The sequence below is a fragment of the Lacerta agilis genome, chromosome 6 (genome assembly GCF_009819535.1).
Source record: "Lacerta agilis isolate rLacAgi1 chromosome 6, rLacAgi1.pri, whole genome shotgun sequence".
Lineage (NCBI taxonomy): Eukaryota > Metazoa > Chordata > Lepidosauria > Squamata > Lacertidae > Lacerta > Lacerta agilis.
The window spans coordinates 23080200-23098562 of record NC_046317.1 but is presented as its reverse complement, the minus strand read 5'-3'; the positions used below and the strand labels follow the sequence as shown (position 1 = coordinate 23098562).

At 42.0% G+C, this 18363-nt stretch overlaps 1 protein-coding gene across 2 annotated transcripts in view; it reads right to left on the bottom strand.

The window, feature by feature from the left end:
• Positions 1–16579, bottom strand: part of LOC117048152 (divergent protein kinase domain 1A) — a 111384-nt gene extending 94805 nt beyond the window's left edge. The window contains exons 1-4 of one of the 2 annotated variants that reach the window (XM_033151597.1): positions 16437–16579; positions 3095–3229; positions 2395–2502; positions 192–368 (exon numbers count right to left, since the gene is read on the bottom strand). In XM_033151597.1, the coding sequence (XP_033007488.1) occupies positions 192–368; positions 2395–2502; positions 3095–3229; positions 16437–16490 (474 nt within the window). In that variant the 5' untranslated portion in view covers positions 16491–16579. The remainder of the gene's footprint in view (positions 1–191; positions 369–2394; positions 2503–3094; positions 3230–16436) is intronic. The other variant, XM_033151599.1, reaches the window with a different exon arrangement.
• Between the last annotated feature and the right edge of the window lie 1784 nt (positions 16580–18363).

Below are 18363 nucleotides of genomic sequence, written 5' to 3'. Positions count from 1 at the left end.
GGGAACGGCCTGGCAAAGCAAACCCCTCAGCCCACCTCCACAGGTCAACACCTTACAAATTACATCACCAAAAAGGTTCCCCATCCCTGGCCTATGTAAAAATTGGGTGGTGGGTGGGGGATTGGGGACATCACCAGTACTTTGAGCTCACTAGCCACCACTGGAGGTGGGTGGTGAGAGTAAATACTCACTTTAAAGAGACCATAGACCATCTCCTTGAATTTCTGAACTGTAGTTCCTCTAGTTGGTTTATCAAACAGAATAGTTTTCTTCCTCGGTTCTAGTTCAGTTCTGAGATCAATGTGAGCAATTTCTTCCATTTGGCATTTTATAACACCTTGTAGATTGCCCCAGGCTCCTAAATACATCTACACAACACAGGAGAGAGAGAGATTCTGGAACTGACTAAATTTCCAACTTAATTGATGAAACAACTTTCATTAGCATGGTGCCTCTGTTAATTGGACAGATTTAATGTTTATATACAAGTACTAACAAAAGTAGCACTGGCAGCAAGTGCTTTCTTAGAAACGTCCCTGTTCTTTTCATGCACAGAAGAGAATGCCATTGATAAGGTAGTGCCTACTGAGATGGGTGCATGAATCAAAAAGTATGCTCATTTTCTTCTTCAGGACTAGTGATTTTAAAACAGTAGAAATATGCCTATGAATAGTCATGTAATACTCAGATAAACTATTGTCTAAGATTTCTTTAACTTAGTAACAGTCCTGCTCAGTATAATACTTTGGGGTTAACAGAAGGCAGAATCAGGGTAACTGCCTGTGTATCAGGGATGGGACAGTTAAAGTACAAGATATGTAGTATTTAAAAGCTATTCAAAGTTTTTAGTAGTCTGGCAGCAAACTCATGTCATGTATAAGGATCTCAGTTTCTCAACTATGTACTTCACTTTGCACTGATCATGATAGATATTCAAAATGTACTGCATTGGAATGCAAATACTATACCACCCAGATGGTTATTTAGTGATATACTAAACAAGCATATTTAGTGATATGCTCACTTTTTAAAGTGAGCACTATATTCTACCACTTTTATGGGGAGATTTTTTTTAAAGGGCTGAAATTCCTACATAGAAAATAATGAAAAGAGGGGTGTTTGTAGTTTGTATCAAATAGATCCATCTACAGAAGTTTAAGTATGCATTCTTTTAATCCAGCATTGAATTTAAATCACTGTTTTAGAATCCTGCCATATTCATTTTCTTTCCATTAACTATGAGTGATGACAAGCTCAGACACTTATTGAATGTAAAGCAAATCCAAATGCCAAACCTTAGTTTGAAGCATTAGCCTTTCAAAATATTACTAAAGTATATTAAAAATAGATTATTCCATAAAAAGATCTAGACCTAGCTAAAGTTTAACTGTGACTAAGCAACATAACTCATTTCATTGGGTGGTATTCAACTATAGACTTATATAAATTAATGGACCTAACTTAGTCATGTTCATCAAGTAAATCTTAGCTGAATACCACCCACTGTTTCAATGATAATCAGAAGTAGCTGGGTTGGGGTCATAATGTTCTCCACTGGCTGGTGATTCAGATTTCTTTTTTTTTGCAATAGAACTGCATGACGTTACAAACCATTCTAGCCAAAGTCCTTTTAGACGGTAACAAAATGCAAACAAAATGCTGTGGCACCCACATCCTAACAGGTGCTCTTCTTCTCTGGTCCAGCCACCCTTAAACATGTCACACTAAGGGGCTTCTGGAAGGTGAGTGTGTGCCCTTTTTCTATTAGTCAGGAGACATAACTTCCCAGTCACCACTCCCCCTAGTGCTATAAAATGTTAAAGGGTTAAGGCTACTATCGCCAAACCTGAGTACCCTCTTGCTATGTCTTTCCTGAAGCATTCTAGTATAAGATAAACTAGTGTAAGCTAATGAGAACTTCCTCATAATGCTAGTCCTCTAGCCAGAATACTATAAGGTGCTCAAAATGGCCAGTCTCCCAATTCTTCAAATGACACCTTTGACATCCCATAAATCCTGGAAGTCACTGAACACACATAGGGTTGTTATTGTTGTTTGTTGTTTTAAAAAGTTTAATTTTCTTTGAAATTTACAAATGAATTAACTTCAATACACTGACGTAGTCTAAATATGCAGAAACTGTTATTTTTCAGGTGGAATTATTTTCCTGCCAAATTTACCACCCAAGTTCGGTATTAGAAGAAATGATGCTGCCAGTATCCAACATTTTTAAATCATGAGGCAGTATATATAACATGAATATTTTTGAGTTCATTTCTTCTGCATTTCATTCAGAAGTCCTTTTGACAGTAATATACCAAAGTTGTCCAATTACCAGATTTATCACTGCTTAATGTTTTTTATGAACTTGACAAAAATATAGAGCGGACATACCTGATTGTTGGGCTTGGTTGACAAACATTTTCCAAAATACAGAGTTTGTCTTGTACATAGGCTACTACATGCTGATCCATCAATAACTCCAGTCTTGTACTTATCACACTGGAAAAAATGGCAGAGAAGACCACTATATGAGTATCAATACATTTTCTACCTCCAATGATTGGGTATCATTGTTGAATGCTCTTCTAGAAGGTACAGTGATAACCAAAAACTGGGATGGCTTTGAAGGAAGATTAGGCAAATTTATGGGAAGTCTATTGTTGGCTATGCTACGATGGCTATGTTCTGCCTCCCCTGTTAGAGACAACATGATTCTGAATTCCAGTTGCAGGGTGCCAGAAATGCACAAACAGTTGTCATATTTGAAAGCTTCCCATGGGCATCTGGTTGGCCACTGTGACAAGAGGTCACTGAACTAGATGAATCTTTGGCCTGATTCAGCAGGGCTCTTCCTATGTTCTTATATTAAATTGGGTTAATTACCGGTATTTGAAGAAATATTGAGTGCACAGAAAAAAAGTTATTGTCTGAGCCTATACCTCATTTTGATACACAGTACTGTAGTGCATAACAACAAATTGCTGAAAATTGTGCTATTTACTATGCGCAATAGCAAAAGATAACATTGGTTTATTTTCTATATATAATAATAATTATATATAAAATTAAAATATTTTAAGACTGTACTTACAATTATTTTCTTGCAATCATGCCCTCTACAAAGTTCTGTGTAAGATGAATACTGAACATAAATAATCCAGCTGCCAATAAATACCCCTAGCCAGGAGAAGAAGAGATACTTCATCCGCATGTAAGAGAAGCGAACCTTTAGGTAGAGAGACAAGGGGGGGGGGAGTTTCAGTAATATTTTATGACATCTTGCATAAACTAATTTCACTGTGCTAAGTAATTGCTTTGGTAGTAAATAAAATGCAAATTGGCATAAACTTCAATCGAAATAAAGTAGAGAATTTTATTTTACAGCACTGAAAGCAAACTCAATTACAGTACATTTATTTTCAGTTCTCTCCAGAAACCTCTGGGTGGACCACTGGGAGTTTGAGTTTTGTCCTCATATAACAGGCATAGGCAAACTCGGCCCTCCAGATGTTTTGGGACTACAACTCCTATCATCCGTAGCTAACAGGACCAGTGGTCAGGGATGAAGGGAATTGTAGTCTCAAAACATCTGAAGGGCCAAGTTTGCCTATGCCTGTCATATAACCACCATGTGAAGTAGGTAGGAGTAACTGGAAGGAGAATTAGAAAGTAATAATTAATCACCACTTGTTAAAACTGGTCCAGAATAATCCAGTATCTATTCAGATTGATATATACCAATAACACAGAATTGTAGAAGTGGTTCTTTTATTTTCACCTGAGTAGGGAAAGTATCTTATCATTTATATCTCACTTGTCAGCACCAGCAACAGCAAGAAATAGCCGTTTCTGAACTTAAGAATTAACGATTTTACACATGCACACATTTTCTATGGAAGTTTTAGGTATTATCATGACTAGGATTAAGACTTGGGGGAATGAAGATTCAAATCCCCACTTAGCCATGATGCTCACTGGGTGACCTTGGGCCACAGGGTTGCTGTGTGGATAACACTGGAGAAGGGAAGAACCATGTATACCACTTTAGCTCCTTGGTGGAAAAGTGGGCTATAACTGTAACAACAACAACAACAACACTATCACAACAGTATATTCCAAGTAGCCTGACACAGCAACTAGCCAGCTGGCACTACCAATGTTTTAGAAGATCCAATATCTATATCCATACATAAGTTTAGCTCTGGAATTCATGTAACAAGCCGCTTTTGATTAAATACCACATTTGAAAAGAATGCAAAGGGTGGCAGGTTAGCCCCCTTTGCAAAGTGCTTCAGTACCAATATTTCTTTACTCTCCCACTTTATTGGCCTGGGAAGCCAGCTACTAGATATGTCTTAGAGGTATTCACTCACCACTTATATAGTGCATATGCTATGCTTATTTTTTCAAACAAAAGGTATGCAATATTATCGCTCAAGAAACAAAACTATCAAAAGCTCCAATTCAGGAAGGTGCAGATCAGAGGTATGTGGAAGAAAACCTAATTGTCTTTTATCCTTGAAACATGATCCCTTCAAATCAAGTTTCAGGTCAGAGATGGGTCACTAAAAGAAAAGTCATTCTTTGCCTGCCCGCATTGTACCCAACCTTCAGTTTCCTTTATATGAAGAGACAAACAAAATACAAAAAACACAATTATTCATATATAAAGGTTTGCTTGAAGTTAACAGGAGTCAAATTTGACTGTGCCTGGCAAACTAGTTGGAGTGTTCATGCCACACCTTCCACAGGTTTTGAATGCATTTCTCTCCCACCCCCCAGCAAGAAAGTGAGACTTACTGCACTACTCCCTTTTTAAAAACATTGGCAGACTTGGGTCCACAGAATGCATGTGGTATCTCCCTGTCTGTAAAATTCATTCGTACCGTTGCTTACTTATGCTGTCACTCTTTTTTGGCTCCTTTTACAGGTGTACCACTTACGTTTTTAAGTAGATTTTGAAGAGAGGAAAGAAACTATTCTGTTCCACACTCCACCAAATTATTGTGAGACAGAGTTTCTATTTATTCCCAGACATCCAAGTCTAAGGCTGAAACAGGCATTTCATGCAAAATCATTACCCACTCTCCCCACGTCAACTTCAAAAATAAGCAAAATGGAGAGGGCTGCCTCACAAATCTCTGCTCAAACCACCCCACTACCACTTCAAATCATCCCACGAAACCTCCTCACCCACAGCATGTATGGAGTCTGATGGGGGCCGGGGAGGAAGAGTTGCTGTAAGGGTTAATTAGGAGTGGATATGCAACAGGCAGGGGAAAGAGCTGAGCACCCATGCCTGCTGATTCTCTGTTTCCTTCTGTTCCTTCCAAAGGTGCCTTTAAAAAAATGCCAGTGTGGATTTGCATGCAATTGTTTGTAATGTTGATGCTGTTCCTTGGAGACAACAATGCAGGTGAAGCTGCATCCCCTGACTAGATAATAATGGTAAAGGGACCCCTGACCATTAGGTTCAGTCACAGATGACTCTGGGGTTGCGGTGCTCATCTCGCTTTACTGGCCGAGGGAGCCGGCGTACAGCTTCCGGGTCATGTGGCCAGCATGACTAAGCCGCTTCTGGCGAAGCAGAGCAGTGCATGGAAACGCCGTTTACCTTCCCGTCGGAGCGGTACCTATTTATCTACTTGCACTTTCATGTGCTTTCGAACTGCAAGGTTGGCAGGAGCAGAGACCGAACAATGGGAGCTCACCCTATTGCGGGGATTTGAACCGTTGACTTTCTGATCAGCAAGCCCTAGGCCAGGGGTAGTCAACCCAAGGCCCATGGGCCGGATGTGGCCCAATCGTCTTCTCAATCCCGCCCACAGATGGTCCGGGAATCATTGTGTTTTTACATGAGTAGAATGTGTCCTTTTATTTAAAATGCATCTCTGGGTTATTTGTGAGACCTGACTGGTGTTTTTACATGAGTGGAATGTGTGCTTTTATTTAAAATGCATCTCTGGGTTATTTGTGGGGCATAGGAATTCATTCATTTCCCCCCCAAAAATATAGTGTGGTCCACCACATGGTCTGAGGGACGGTGGACCGGCTCACGGCTGAAAAAGGTTGCTGACCCCTGCCCTAGGCTCTGTGGTTTAACCCACAGCGCTACCTGCATCCCTTTTGACTAGATAGTAGATCCTGATTAATAACGCCCTTTTTTGTTAACCCAGAAGTACTGTTGTAAGAATCTAGCATAGTCTTAGATTTACATTTATACAACTGGCTGAAATTTAACAATATGCGGCATTGTGAAAGAAGGGAAATGAGAAGAGAGAAGTTACAACATGGGGGAGCGGAAGTCTACTCACAACCTCATGACATGGATGGCATTCACATACCCTCCAATATTTCTTCAGTGAAAATAGGGACATCCCATTCCATAATGATAATTTTACTGTTTATATCCCACACATCTTACTGGGTTGCCCCAGCCACTCTGGGCAGCTTCCAACATATATAATAACATAATAAAACAATAACATTAAAAAACCCTTCCCTATACAGGATTGCCTTCAGATGGCTCAGGGGTCAGATAACTCCATACCCTCCAACATTTCTCCAATGAAAATAGAGACATGCTAAGGAAAAGTGGGACATTCCGAGATCAAATCAGAAACCGGGATGGCTTCTCTAAATCAGGGGTGTCCCTGGAAAATAGGGACACTTGGAGATTATCAATTCATATGCACAGATATTTTAAAAAGGAAGAATTTTCAGGATGGACCTGTTTTCTCTGATTGTATAGTCTAATTTTGGCTTATACAATGTATTTGTATGTCTTGGATTTGGTTTTGTACTAAATATGAGTTACTGAAATTGATATACTGTATTGGATATAAGTCTTAGTAGGTGCCAAACCTTCACAGACAATGAGGCTGAACACTTATAAGCAATCATAGAAAAGCTATCACCAGTGTGCCCTGGTTATTTTTATGGGGTCTAGGAGATAGTCAACTGGCCACTACTGGAAAAAAGTATGATGGATCAAGCCATTTTTATGTGCAAAGCAGGGCTCACTGACAAAACATGGAATTCAACAATTAGACAGATTACACTGAAACAGATACCAGGTCCATTGGAAAGAAGCTAAATATATTGTTTGCATCCTTCTTGTTTATTATTTATTTAAAATATTTCTTATCTACTTTTCATTGCCTTCACCTACAAAGATATCACACCAGGGAAGGTACTTCCTCGAGAAAATGAATTGGTCCAGCATCAGAAGAGGCTTTATGGCGAAAGGAAATTAACCCATAATAACCAGAACGGTAATCTCCAAACACCAGACTGTATTTCCTTTCTCTACAAAAGTAAGTTATGAAGGAAGTCAGATTAAAGACTCAAGTGCTATGGCATGCAAGAATGAGCAATAAAACTGCAGACTAATCTCAAGCCTATTAAGTGCACATCAACAAGAGTTAGACAGAATGTTTATTTTTTAACATTAGAAAAACAGATACTGCTAAATAAAACTCTCCGCATAATATTTACTGTGTGTATAAAGCCTACTGAAAATCACATTTATGGCACAATAGCCAATAATATTACTAATACAGAGAATTTCACATTTGCCAGTATCACAAGGCTTCATTTATTTATATTTTACTTCCCAGTGTGCTTTGAAAGACTAACAGTTTAAAAGCTACAATGTCAAAGTTACCAGCCAATAAAATCCATTGAAATAAATTCAACTAATTAGCAGCAGATAGCATCAACAGCCAGTGAAACCCATCATAATTTAGAATAAACCCAAATTCTTATAAAGGTCTATTTTTACCAGTGTCCTCAATATAGAAAGGCAGACTGACTGGGCAGGGGTTTCTTTAAGCAGGAAGCAGTTGCTAAAGAGGCTCTGACCTTGTGATAGATGGGACAACCATAGCTAAGGCTCTTCAAGACAATCCTGATGACGCTTGTGTGGGGAGGGAATATGGTAGACTACAATAGCTCAGAGGCAGAGCATCTCCTTCGCATGCAGAAGGTTCCAGGTTCAATCCCTAGCATCTCCAGCTAAGGATGGGAGGGAACCCTGCCTGAAATCCTGGAGAGCTGTTGCCAGTCAGTGTGCAGGCAATGCTGAGCTACATGGACCAACAGTCCGACATGATACTCTATAAGGTAGCTTCCTATATTTCTGCAGGTGACCAGAGTTCAAACAATGTCATTATTTTAAGAGTACATAAAAAGCATCTTCAGATGCTCCAAGTAACTGGAAACTAGTACAGCTAGCCACCTGAAGTCACTTTCTGGCCATTGCATCCTGGACTCTAAATAATGACAAACTGCCCTGCAAATAATGTTTTTTGATACGGTTGATGACTTCTTTTCTTTCATTTCTACATTAATGTGAATATAACAGTTTTCTTTTCTTTTCAAATGATTCAAAGACTATACTATGTTAATTATGAAAACTTTAAAAAGACTATATGTAATAATAAGTAATAAGTAATAGCTTTATAATTGTTTACTGGTAAGTCAATTTCTTATTTTCTCTAGGGTGCTGAAATGCCTCTCCTTTCATATAATCTTTCTTGAGACAAAGATCTAATGCACATTGTAATTAAATGTAACTAAGAGTACTGTGAAACTTTTCTGTTTGCTAATAAAAATTATGAAAAACAAAACAAATTAAAATATCCAGGAGGTGTCATGGAAATGAGCTGGCAAAGAGCACTTCCACTGATGTGACCTTAAAATAATTAGATGTTCAATATAAAAACTTACACATCTATGAATACTAAAGAAAATGGCTTTGTTAAGTGATAAGAGGTTATTTACAGATATACAAGCCAACTCTGCATCAGTTCCCCACAAAGCTTTAACTAGTCATGCTAAGTCAAAGTAAAATAACAAGTATTTGAAAAAAACTTACATCAGAATAAAATTGTTTCAGAGCTAGCAAATGATTTTCTTTCCCTTACTGCCTTTCTCATTCCCACTAATCCTCTTGGAAATGAACCAAACACCACAGAAAGAAAAAACGCAAATGACGACACCTAGCAAGGCATTTACAGAGTCAATATTCTGCTAAACAGTGTGAACTGCATGGTAATTAGTTATTCACCATGTGAGATGCATCTCAAACAGCACAATTTCTGGCAAAAGTCGAGTCTGGAAAGGTTCCAGAGCACATTGATACTAGAAACAGACCTAGTCAGAGATGATGATGAATAAGATGCAGTGCTTTGAGCTATTGTATTTTAATATTAATAGGCTACAAAAGAAGTTTAAAGCAGCCTTCTGCTGTTCCACATCTCCTTGCTTTAGTTCCCCAGATCCTTCATTTTCTGCCTTCCCTGTTGCATATAAGATTTGTCCTGCTGCCAGGAACTTAGAAAAAAGTGGAGCCAGGGAGCTTCATAATCACCCCTTCCCCCCTCACTACCATAACCAGGGAAAACACAGCAGAGATTTCTGAATACAGCAAGTCTTGGCTTTCACTCTGAAATAAGGGATAGCCAGCAAGTCAAGTCCCATGGCATGGCTAAGGAACACACACAAAAATTATGTTGTGGTTGCCAGGAGCAGCACAAGGAAGCAGATGGTGGCAGGAGACGGACATGCTTATTCAGTTGCCACTCAGCTGCTCATGGGGTGAGGGAAATTCTACTTCCCCAGACAAGCTGTAATTACAAGGCTAGTTTTAAGTAAAACATGGTCTGGTAAAATAAAAAAGTGTTTTATCACCTATAATCATGTTTGTTTTGCACAAAGCATGAACAGTAATTCTAAACTAACAGTTCTATCAAATTTCTGGCAAGTAATATTGTAGTTTGGTCAAACAACCAAATCAAGTACAATAATTGAAATTATGTGGCTTCCTGTGGATTTCTAGCTTCAGTGTTTTTATAGAAGCCCATGAGATTTAAAATCCAGATTAAATGGGAATCTTAACCACATGCAGCCACAGTTAAGCTCAATGCCAACACATCCCCTAATTAAATTTAAGTGCCAAGAGAGAAGCCAGTACAGCAAGCACCCATTCTAGAGGCTACCTCCCAAGCTCTTAACCATTTTTAAGAGGGAGCCATCAGCCCTCCTACAAGGATTACTAACCCATGAGAGTGGAGATCCCTATAACACTTAAAGTATGTAACAGTCTTTAAAAAAAACTTAAAAAAAACTCCCTTCCTTCCTCTCTTTGTCAAGGCAATACAAGGGCAGAGCAGCAAACTTCATCTACTGCAAACAAAGTTCTAAAAGTGAAGATGTCAGATCTTCAATCGCAGGTAAACAAATCAGAAAACATTAGTGTTCCCCATATAATTTCGTTGTCATAAAAGATGTCAAAGTAGTTATTTCTATTAACCATGTTTTTAACATCCACACATAGCAAACACAAGGCAACTGTATCATGATGTCTTTCGAAAACAACATTACTAAGAGCAGCTCTGTGTAGTTTAAAAGTTGCTTTCCCTTTCTTTAAAAAAAAAGACTCCTTTATTTTATTTTATACAGTACTCTGTTTCTTTTTTGGGGGGTTCATTACAGTTACAGAACTAAGTTAGAATATGTACTAAATTAGAATAAGATTAAGATGCTAACTGGATACATAAGAAATGTGTGTATTACAGAAAACAGCTTACAAATATGGCACCAAATGCATTTGTCAATTATAAATCTCTTATAAGTACAGTACTGTACTTTTAAAACAAGTGTTTGAATATGGAACTGAACAAAAATGCTGCAATGTGCTTCATTGAATCAGCTTCTAGAATTACCGGTACTTGTGGAGGAGGAAAACGATGGGGCATGAAACTGTTCCAAGGACACAAAGATGTGAGAACAAGCTAGAGGAAGGAGGCATGATGGAGATGCAATTGTGTTGGATTTTCATAGTGGGGAAAGGCTTGCAATTTATGTTGGAAGAAGAGCAAGCTATGAAGCAAAAATGTAGGACAAGGGCACAACTTTAAGATACCTATACTTTGCAGGTGTTATGTTTCACCAAAATAAGAAAGATGGCAATTTCCTCTGCTTTACAAATGGGAAAATGCATGTGCTCAGTCATTTTATGACTGAGCATATATATTCTATGCTGTGCTGCCTACACCATATGCAAATATACATGAACACACACCGAGTGAGAAGCATCTGATACAGAAACAAGATATAGTTCTTGCCCAGAGCAAAATATAGATCCCTGTTAATGCTGTTTATTTTTAGGACAGACTTACACACATACACAAAGATAAAATATTGAAGTATCTTGACCTTAGACAGAGAGTTACATTTGTCTGACCTTGCAAGTAGTCACATCACCCTGTTTAGCAGAATGTTTGCATAGCTCTCTCTCCAATGTACCCTAACCAAAATTACTTTAAATACTGGCTGAAATGTTTAATGATGTTGCCTTTGTTATCCTAATCTTGATTTCTTTGTAAGCTACCTTGATTATTTTTTTTACTGAAGGGCAGAGTATACCCTTTAAATAAAAATAAAACAGAATACAGTTAACAGGCTTCCTAATTGACCACCTTAGCGCCAAATCACTAACCCTTTCTGTGTTCCATGTTGCTACTAGATAGTCATTTGAAAACACAAGGCAAACTGAGGACAAAGACTATGCTGCTCTTCCTTGCTTCTGCCTCCCTAAAAGTCTGCACAACCAAGAGCCTCAATTTTATCCAAAGTAGCTCTATTGTACTAATATAAGTTTTCAACCATGTACAAAAATGCAAAATAGCAAAAACGAAACAAAACACAAAAACCAACAGATACAGATCACCAGTAAAACACCCAGTTCTATAAAGTACCACGGAAGTGCCTTCAAATTAGTAACTTCTGACTGCTTGGGATACGTTCCTAATCAATGAAGTTGGTTCAAATTTCCAGCTTGGCCAATGAAAAGCACCAGTCTTTCCAGGAAGCTGTGTGATAGGTGCAATTCTTCCAACTTTTTGTGCTTCTTTTAAAAGACACCCCCCCAAATGTACTGGTACATAATTCTCTGCTTTACAACACACCATATAGCATTAAAATATATTTTAAAAATTGCACATGAACTTAACTGGTTACCAACAAAAGATACCTGAAGTTCTATCCTCACTTCACCAGCCAAAGGAATGAACAAACTTCTTCTGAGTTTATACCAGCTATAGCAGCCTTCAGCTGCTTCCTTCAAGACACCATCATGAACCTGGTGCCCTCCAGATATTTTAGACTATATCTCCTATTAATGCAGCCAGCACCATGCTGCCTGGGGTTGATAGGTATCATAGTCCAAAACACCCAGGGGCTAACAGGTTGGCAAAGGAACAATCTTTCATAATTTCATTTGTGCCATATAGGTTTTAATCAATATAAATGCAAAGTGAAAGCAGACACCACACTGACCATGTTACAAAAATACTGATAAAACAAACATTTCACTTAAAACACTGGGGTAACTGTCTGCAGTGCCTAAGTAGACAATTGTGCATAACATGTAGGAAACATTTTTAATATATATATATACCGTATTTTTCGCTCCATTGGACGCACCGGACCATAGGGCGCACCTCATTTTTAGAGGAGGAAACAAGGAAAAAATATTTTTCTGGTTTTCCTCCTCTAAAAGCCCTGGGTGTTGTTGTTTTTTTTGTTTTTTTTAAGGATCAGCTAAAAGTTTTGCAGCTGTTTTTGCAAAGGCAAAAGGCCTTTTTTAGGATCAGCTAAAGGTTTTGCAGCTTTTTTGCAAAGGGAAAAGCCCTGGGTTTTTTTGTTTTTTTTTGTTTTTTGAGGATCAGCTAAAGGTTTTGCAGCTTTTTTGCTAAGGGAAAAGCCCTGGTTTTTTGTGTTTTTTTTAGGATCAGCTAAAGGTTTTGCAGCTTTTTTGCAAAGGGGGAAAAGCAAAGAGGAAAAGCCCCATTTTTATGGGGTTTAACTCACATTTCTGAAAAAATCTTAAGGAAAGGGAGCCATTTCTACTGTTTGCAGACAGATAATCTAATCAGCCAGTCACATGTCCTGGGGAAACAAACAACCTCCCTCTGCAGCACATTCAACAAAGGAGGGCGTGGCTGAAAGGGAGCAGGGACTCTTATCTCTCTCCCCATCTCTTGTTGATCAGCTGCTGAGCGGGGTCCTTTCAACACTCCCCTTTCTCTTTGTAAAATAAAAAGCACAATCTGCTTTTGGCCCCTGGGCAATCCAGCTCCAGGGACCACCATTCGCTCCATAAGACGCACAGGTATTTCCCCTTACTTTTCAGGAGGAAAAAAGTGCGTCTTATGGAGCAAAAAATACGGTATACACAGCACATGGATGAATTAAATCAAACACACAACTTCCTGGAATGACTAATATTCTTCTTCATTCAAGAGAATATGGTTAAGAACTTTGATTTCCTTGGAGGAAGTTATTATTCTTTGTAGGATACTTTGCTGCCTCCACTGCATCCTCAATTGCAGTCTGGTCTAAAGGAGGAGACTGAAATGGTGGTAGCTCACTGTGACCTGTTTGCAAAGCATTTTGAAGATAAAATTGCTTGCATCCACCAGGACCTTGACTCCAATGTTATAGCAGATGAAACCAGACCACTGTCTAGTACTGTTATATTGGATGAGTTTCTGTTAGCAAGGCTCGATGATGTGGACAAGGTGCTTGGATCAGTTAAGGTGACCACTTGTGATCTGGACCCTTCCCCTCTTGGCTGTTAAAAAATTGGTAGGGATGGGACAGCTGGCTGGGCCAGGGAGGTGATTAATGTCTCCTTGTGAGAGGGGGTGGTCCCTGCCTGCTTGAAGGAGGCAGTAGTAAAACCACTCCTTGAGAAACCCTCCCTGGCTTTGGGAAAATCTAAGTAATTATTGGCCAGTTGCCAATCCCTCTTTCTTGGGCAGGTGCTCTTGGAGGAAACTGATTTTCTAGATCCATTTCAATTGGAGTTTAGGCCTGGTTTTTGCACAGAAACTGCTTCGATCTTGCTGTATGCTGACCTATGTATCCTTCTCAATTCTCCTTGACCTCTCAGCAGCTTTCAACAGCATCAACTATGGTATCCTTCTGGAGTGGATGTCTGAGTTAGGGGTGGGTGGCACCACTTTGTAATGGTTCAGGTCCTAATTGGATGGTCAGTTCTAGAGGGTGATGCTTGGGGAGTGCTCTTCAGCCCCATGGAGCCTTCAGTGTGGGGTTCCTCAAGGTTCAATTTTATCCCCTATAACAACTACATGAAATCGCTGACTGGGGTCATCTGAAGTTTTGGAGTAAGTTGTCAGCAATATGCTGATGACATACTTCTTTACATCTGCTGGTGTGGCAGTGGACTGTTGTCTTGCCTTGGTAATGGACTGGAAGAGAGTCAACAAAATGAAGTTCAGTCCTGATAAGACTGAGGCACTGTTTGTGGGTGGTTCCCTAGAGGTTACACTCCCTCTGAATCAGTGAGTATGTAGCTTGGTGGTAATTTGGGGTCCATTGCTATGACTTGAGGCTCAGGTGCCCTCAGTGACACAGAGTGTCTTCCATTAGCTTCAGCTGGTAGCCTAGCTGTGCCCCCATCTGGACAAAGATAGCCAAACTTCTGTTGTCTGTGCTCTGGTACCATGGTAACATCTAGGTTAGATTACTGCAGAATGTTATACATAGGGCTGCCTCTGAAGATTGTTTAGAAACTTCACCAGCCAGGTTGCTCACTTGGCCAAAATGGTTTGAGCATATAACACCAATCCTAGCCTGAATACACTAGTTGCCAATTAGTTTCCAGGCCCAATTCAAAGTGCTGGTTTTGACCTATAAAGCCTTAAATGGCTCAGGATCACAATACCTCAGGGATTGCCTCTCCCCATATGAACCACCCCAGACCTTGTTACTATCATCTGAGGCCCTTCCTCATGTGCCTCCTCCATGAGAGGCTGGAGGTTGGCAACACAAGAACAGGCCTTCTTTGTGGTGGTTCCCTGCCTGTGAAATGCCCCAGGGAGGGCAAGGTTAGATAAGTGAAAGCACATGGATGTGTGATAAAAAGCATAGTATTTCCTCCACAGCTATTCTGATACAGATTTATGCATAACATACATACATATGATTGTCAAAGAGTCCTGCTGGATCAGGTCAGAGGCTCGTGTAGCCCAGTATCCCATTCTCACAACAACCAACAAAATTTATACAGAAAGTCCATAGGCAGGACATGATTGCAATAGTATTCTTATCACTTGTGCTCTCAAAGAACTAGTACATAACCAAAGGCAGATGAACATGCGTAAATCTAGTACATCTGGCTGTTTCTGTATTAGCCTCTCTAACAAGATTAACACTTTCTAAAGCACATTTTCTGCCTTTTAACATTGTGTCTTATCCTGCAGCTGACATGAAGCTGCAGCCTTTCAGCACAATATATTTCTGTAAACTGCATAGAGGCTTTCCTAGAATCAAGTGGCATATAAATTGTTGTTGAATTTATATATATAATATAGATTCAAATTGTTGAACTGTGGAGGCAAGAAACCAGCACGGGCACATCTGAAATCTGGAAAAGCGGTAAAAATTCATTGTGCAAACTCAAAAAAATCAAAGTTACATAGGGGGGACCCCAGAACCACTGAGGAGCCCTGAGGGGCCAGATTAAGCTAAAAAAAATGCTCCAAAACAGCAGGGACTGGGAAGGAGTGAGTGGGAGAGAGGAGAAGCAGAAGAGTGGGGAAAGCCTGGGCAAGCAAATGGCCAACCAGGGGCACTAACATGAATAAAATATTGGGGGGAGGGAGAGAGAAGTAAGCCCTGCCTCCCATAATCACAAGACTTGGCACAAATACCCTATTTGAATGGCAATGGCCATCAACTTTTGGGACAGTGCCCCCCTCAAATATTTTATTTGGGGGGCGCACAGGGTCTTCAGGCCCCTAGGAGTTGGCTCCTATGTTACACTTCCATCTCTCCATTACAACGCTTGGTAGGTTGGCATAGGATACAACTCCTGGGGGGCTTCGCTCCCCCATATATATATATATATATATATATATATCGCTAGCCCCCCCCCCGTTTTTGGGCATTGTCATTCCAACAGTGTGCGTGCGTTCGTGTCATGGGGTCAATTATGCGGGACAGGGCTTACCTGCCCCCCCCCACCAAAAACAAATTATTTTATTCAAGTTGGCACCCCCGCAGCGGGTAGGCTTGTTAAGGGGCAAACTCCAATGGAGCGGGGAGGGGGTGGTGGGAAGGAAAAGGGTGGTGGGTTTGTTGAGCGGCGGCAGACCTAACACGCGTTCGTAAGCGCGTGTTCCCCTGCAATCCCGTGGGAACGGCGCCCCGCGCGCCTCCCTTTCCTCCCGCCCAGGTGCGCCGCCCCTGCCTCGCGCACCTGCCGGCCTCGCTCCCTCCCCTCCGGCGCTGCGGCCGACGCCGGCGCCGCCTTCCTCCTCCTCCTCCTCTGCCCGCCGCAGCCACCCTTTCCAACCCCGGTCTCCGGCCCACCCGAGCGGGGCCGCCCACCCCGGACTCACCTGGCTGTAGTAGGGCTTCCTGAGCCAGGCCCCCGCAAAGAGCCTCCTCGCCATGGTAAGGGATGGCACATCCCCGCAGCGGGCCGCGGCGGAGTCTCCGGAGGAGGGCGGAGAAGAGGCGCTCGCTCTCCCCTGCGTCCGCCCGCCCGCCCACCTGGTCCTCGAGCGAAGCGGGGCTGAGGGGGACGAGGGGGCCGCCGGCCTTATTCTGTCACCGCCGACGAGGCAGCGAAACGTGCCCGAGTCGGGGGGGGGGCGGGGGAGAGGGGAGGCGGCAACGGCCCTCCCAACCCCGCCCCGCTTGGCAACTGTCAGAAGGCGGGCGGCGCGAGGGAAGAGGGCGGCTTTTTCTCCTCAGCTTTAAAGGGACCTGAGGGACTCTAGGAGGCGCCGCTTCTGCCGATACACGCCCTGTGGCGCCTCCTCTTTTCTCCCCCCACCCCCCTCAGCGTCGGAGCGGGGAGGCTTCCGGTTGCGGAGGGCGGCGACGTGGCGCGCAGCCCCGAATCTCCCCTACCGGCAGCCGCATCATCGCCCTCGAGTGCGGAAGTGGCCCTGGGTGGGTGGGTGATAGGAGCCAACTCCTGGGGGCTCAGGTCCTTTCAGCACCCACACCTCCGATAAAATATTTGATTTCCCCACCCCGCAGTTGATGAGCATTGCCATTCAAATAATAGTGTGCATTTGAGCGATGGGGTTTTCCTGCCCCCCCCCAATACTTTATTTCAGTTGGCACCCCTATGTGTGTCTTAAAGTTTAGGAACCCTTGCCCATTCCCCGCCTAGCTAGTTTTGCAATAACTAACGGGGTCTTTGCCTGCAGCTGCTAACCTTGCTGGTGGTGAAGCGGTGTTTCCTGGCTTGAACTACTGCAGTGCGCTCTACCTGGGGCTACCTTTGAAGGTGACCCGGAAACACCAACTAATCCAGAATGCGGCAGCTAGACTAACCAAGACCTACATTGGCTCCCAGGACTTTTCTGAGCACAATTCAAAGTGTTGGTGCCAGGCCCAAACAGGGGGGGGGGGAGGTCATATGGGCCACTTGGCCCGGGCCTCCGATTCCAAAGGGGGGCTCGGTCAGCGTATTCACAATCGCTCACCATTATTTAAATGTAAATACTTAAAATAATCCTTTTCCCTATGTATTTTTAAAAAGCACTATTGTATATCTATATTTTCCATTTTGTCTTTATATGCAGATACGGTTCAAGCCTTGAAACAATATATATTTTTTAAGGGCCACATTATCTACCTGGCCCGGGCCTCTGCCTGGCTCTGCAAGGGCCTGGTTGGTGCTGACCTTTAGAGCCTTAAACAGCCTCGGCCCAGTATACCTGAAGGAGCGTCTCTCCACCCCCACCGTTCAGCCTGGACACTGAGGTCCAGCACCGAGAGCCTTCTGGCAGTTCCCTCACAGCTGCGAGAAGTGAAACCACAGGGAACCAGGCGGAGGGCCTTCTCGGTAGTGGCGCCCGCCCTGTGGAACGCCCTCCCGCCAGACTTCAAGGAAATAAACGATTTGACTTTTAGAAGACATCTGAAAGCAGCCCTGTTTAGGAAAGTTTTTAATGTTTGATGTTCTATTCTGTCGGGAGCCACCCAGAGTGCCTGGGGAAACCCAGCCAGATGGGTGGGGTATAAATAATAAAATTATTATTATTACTATTATTATTAGAGAAGGTTGCCCCTGGGCATGTTTAGAGTGCTCTTCATTTGCCCCCAGCTGTGCAAGCGCGCACACACACACACACACACACACACACACAGAGCTATGCATATAGGGAGAACTTTATCATAATAAGGACATCAGGAGAGTCAGGCCAGTGGTCCATCTAGCCCAGCATCCTGTTCTCCCCATGACCAACTAGATACCCCTGTGAGCAGGACCTGAGCCTAAGAGCACTCTTTCCTCCTGCTGCTTTCCCC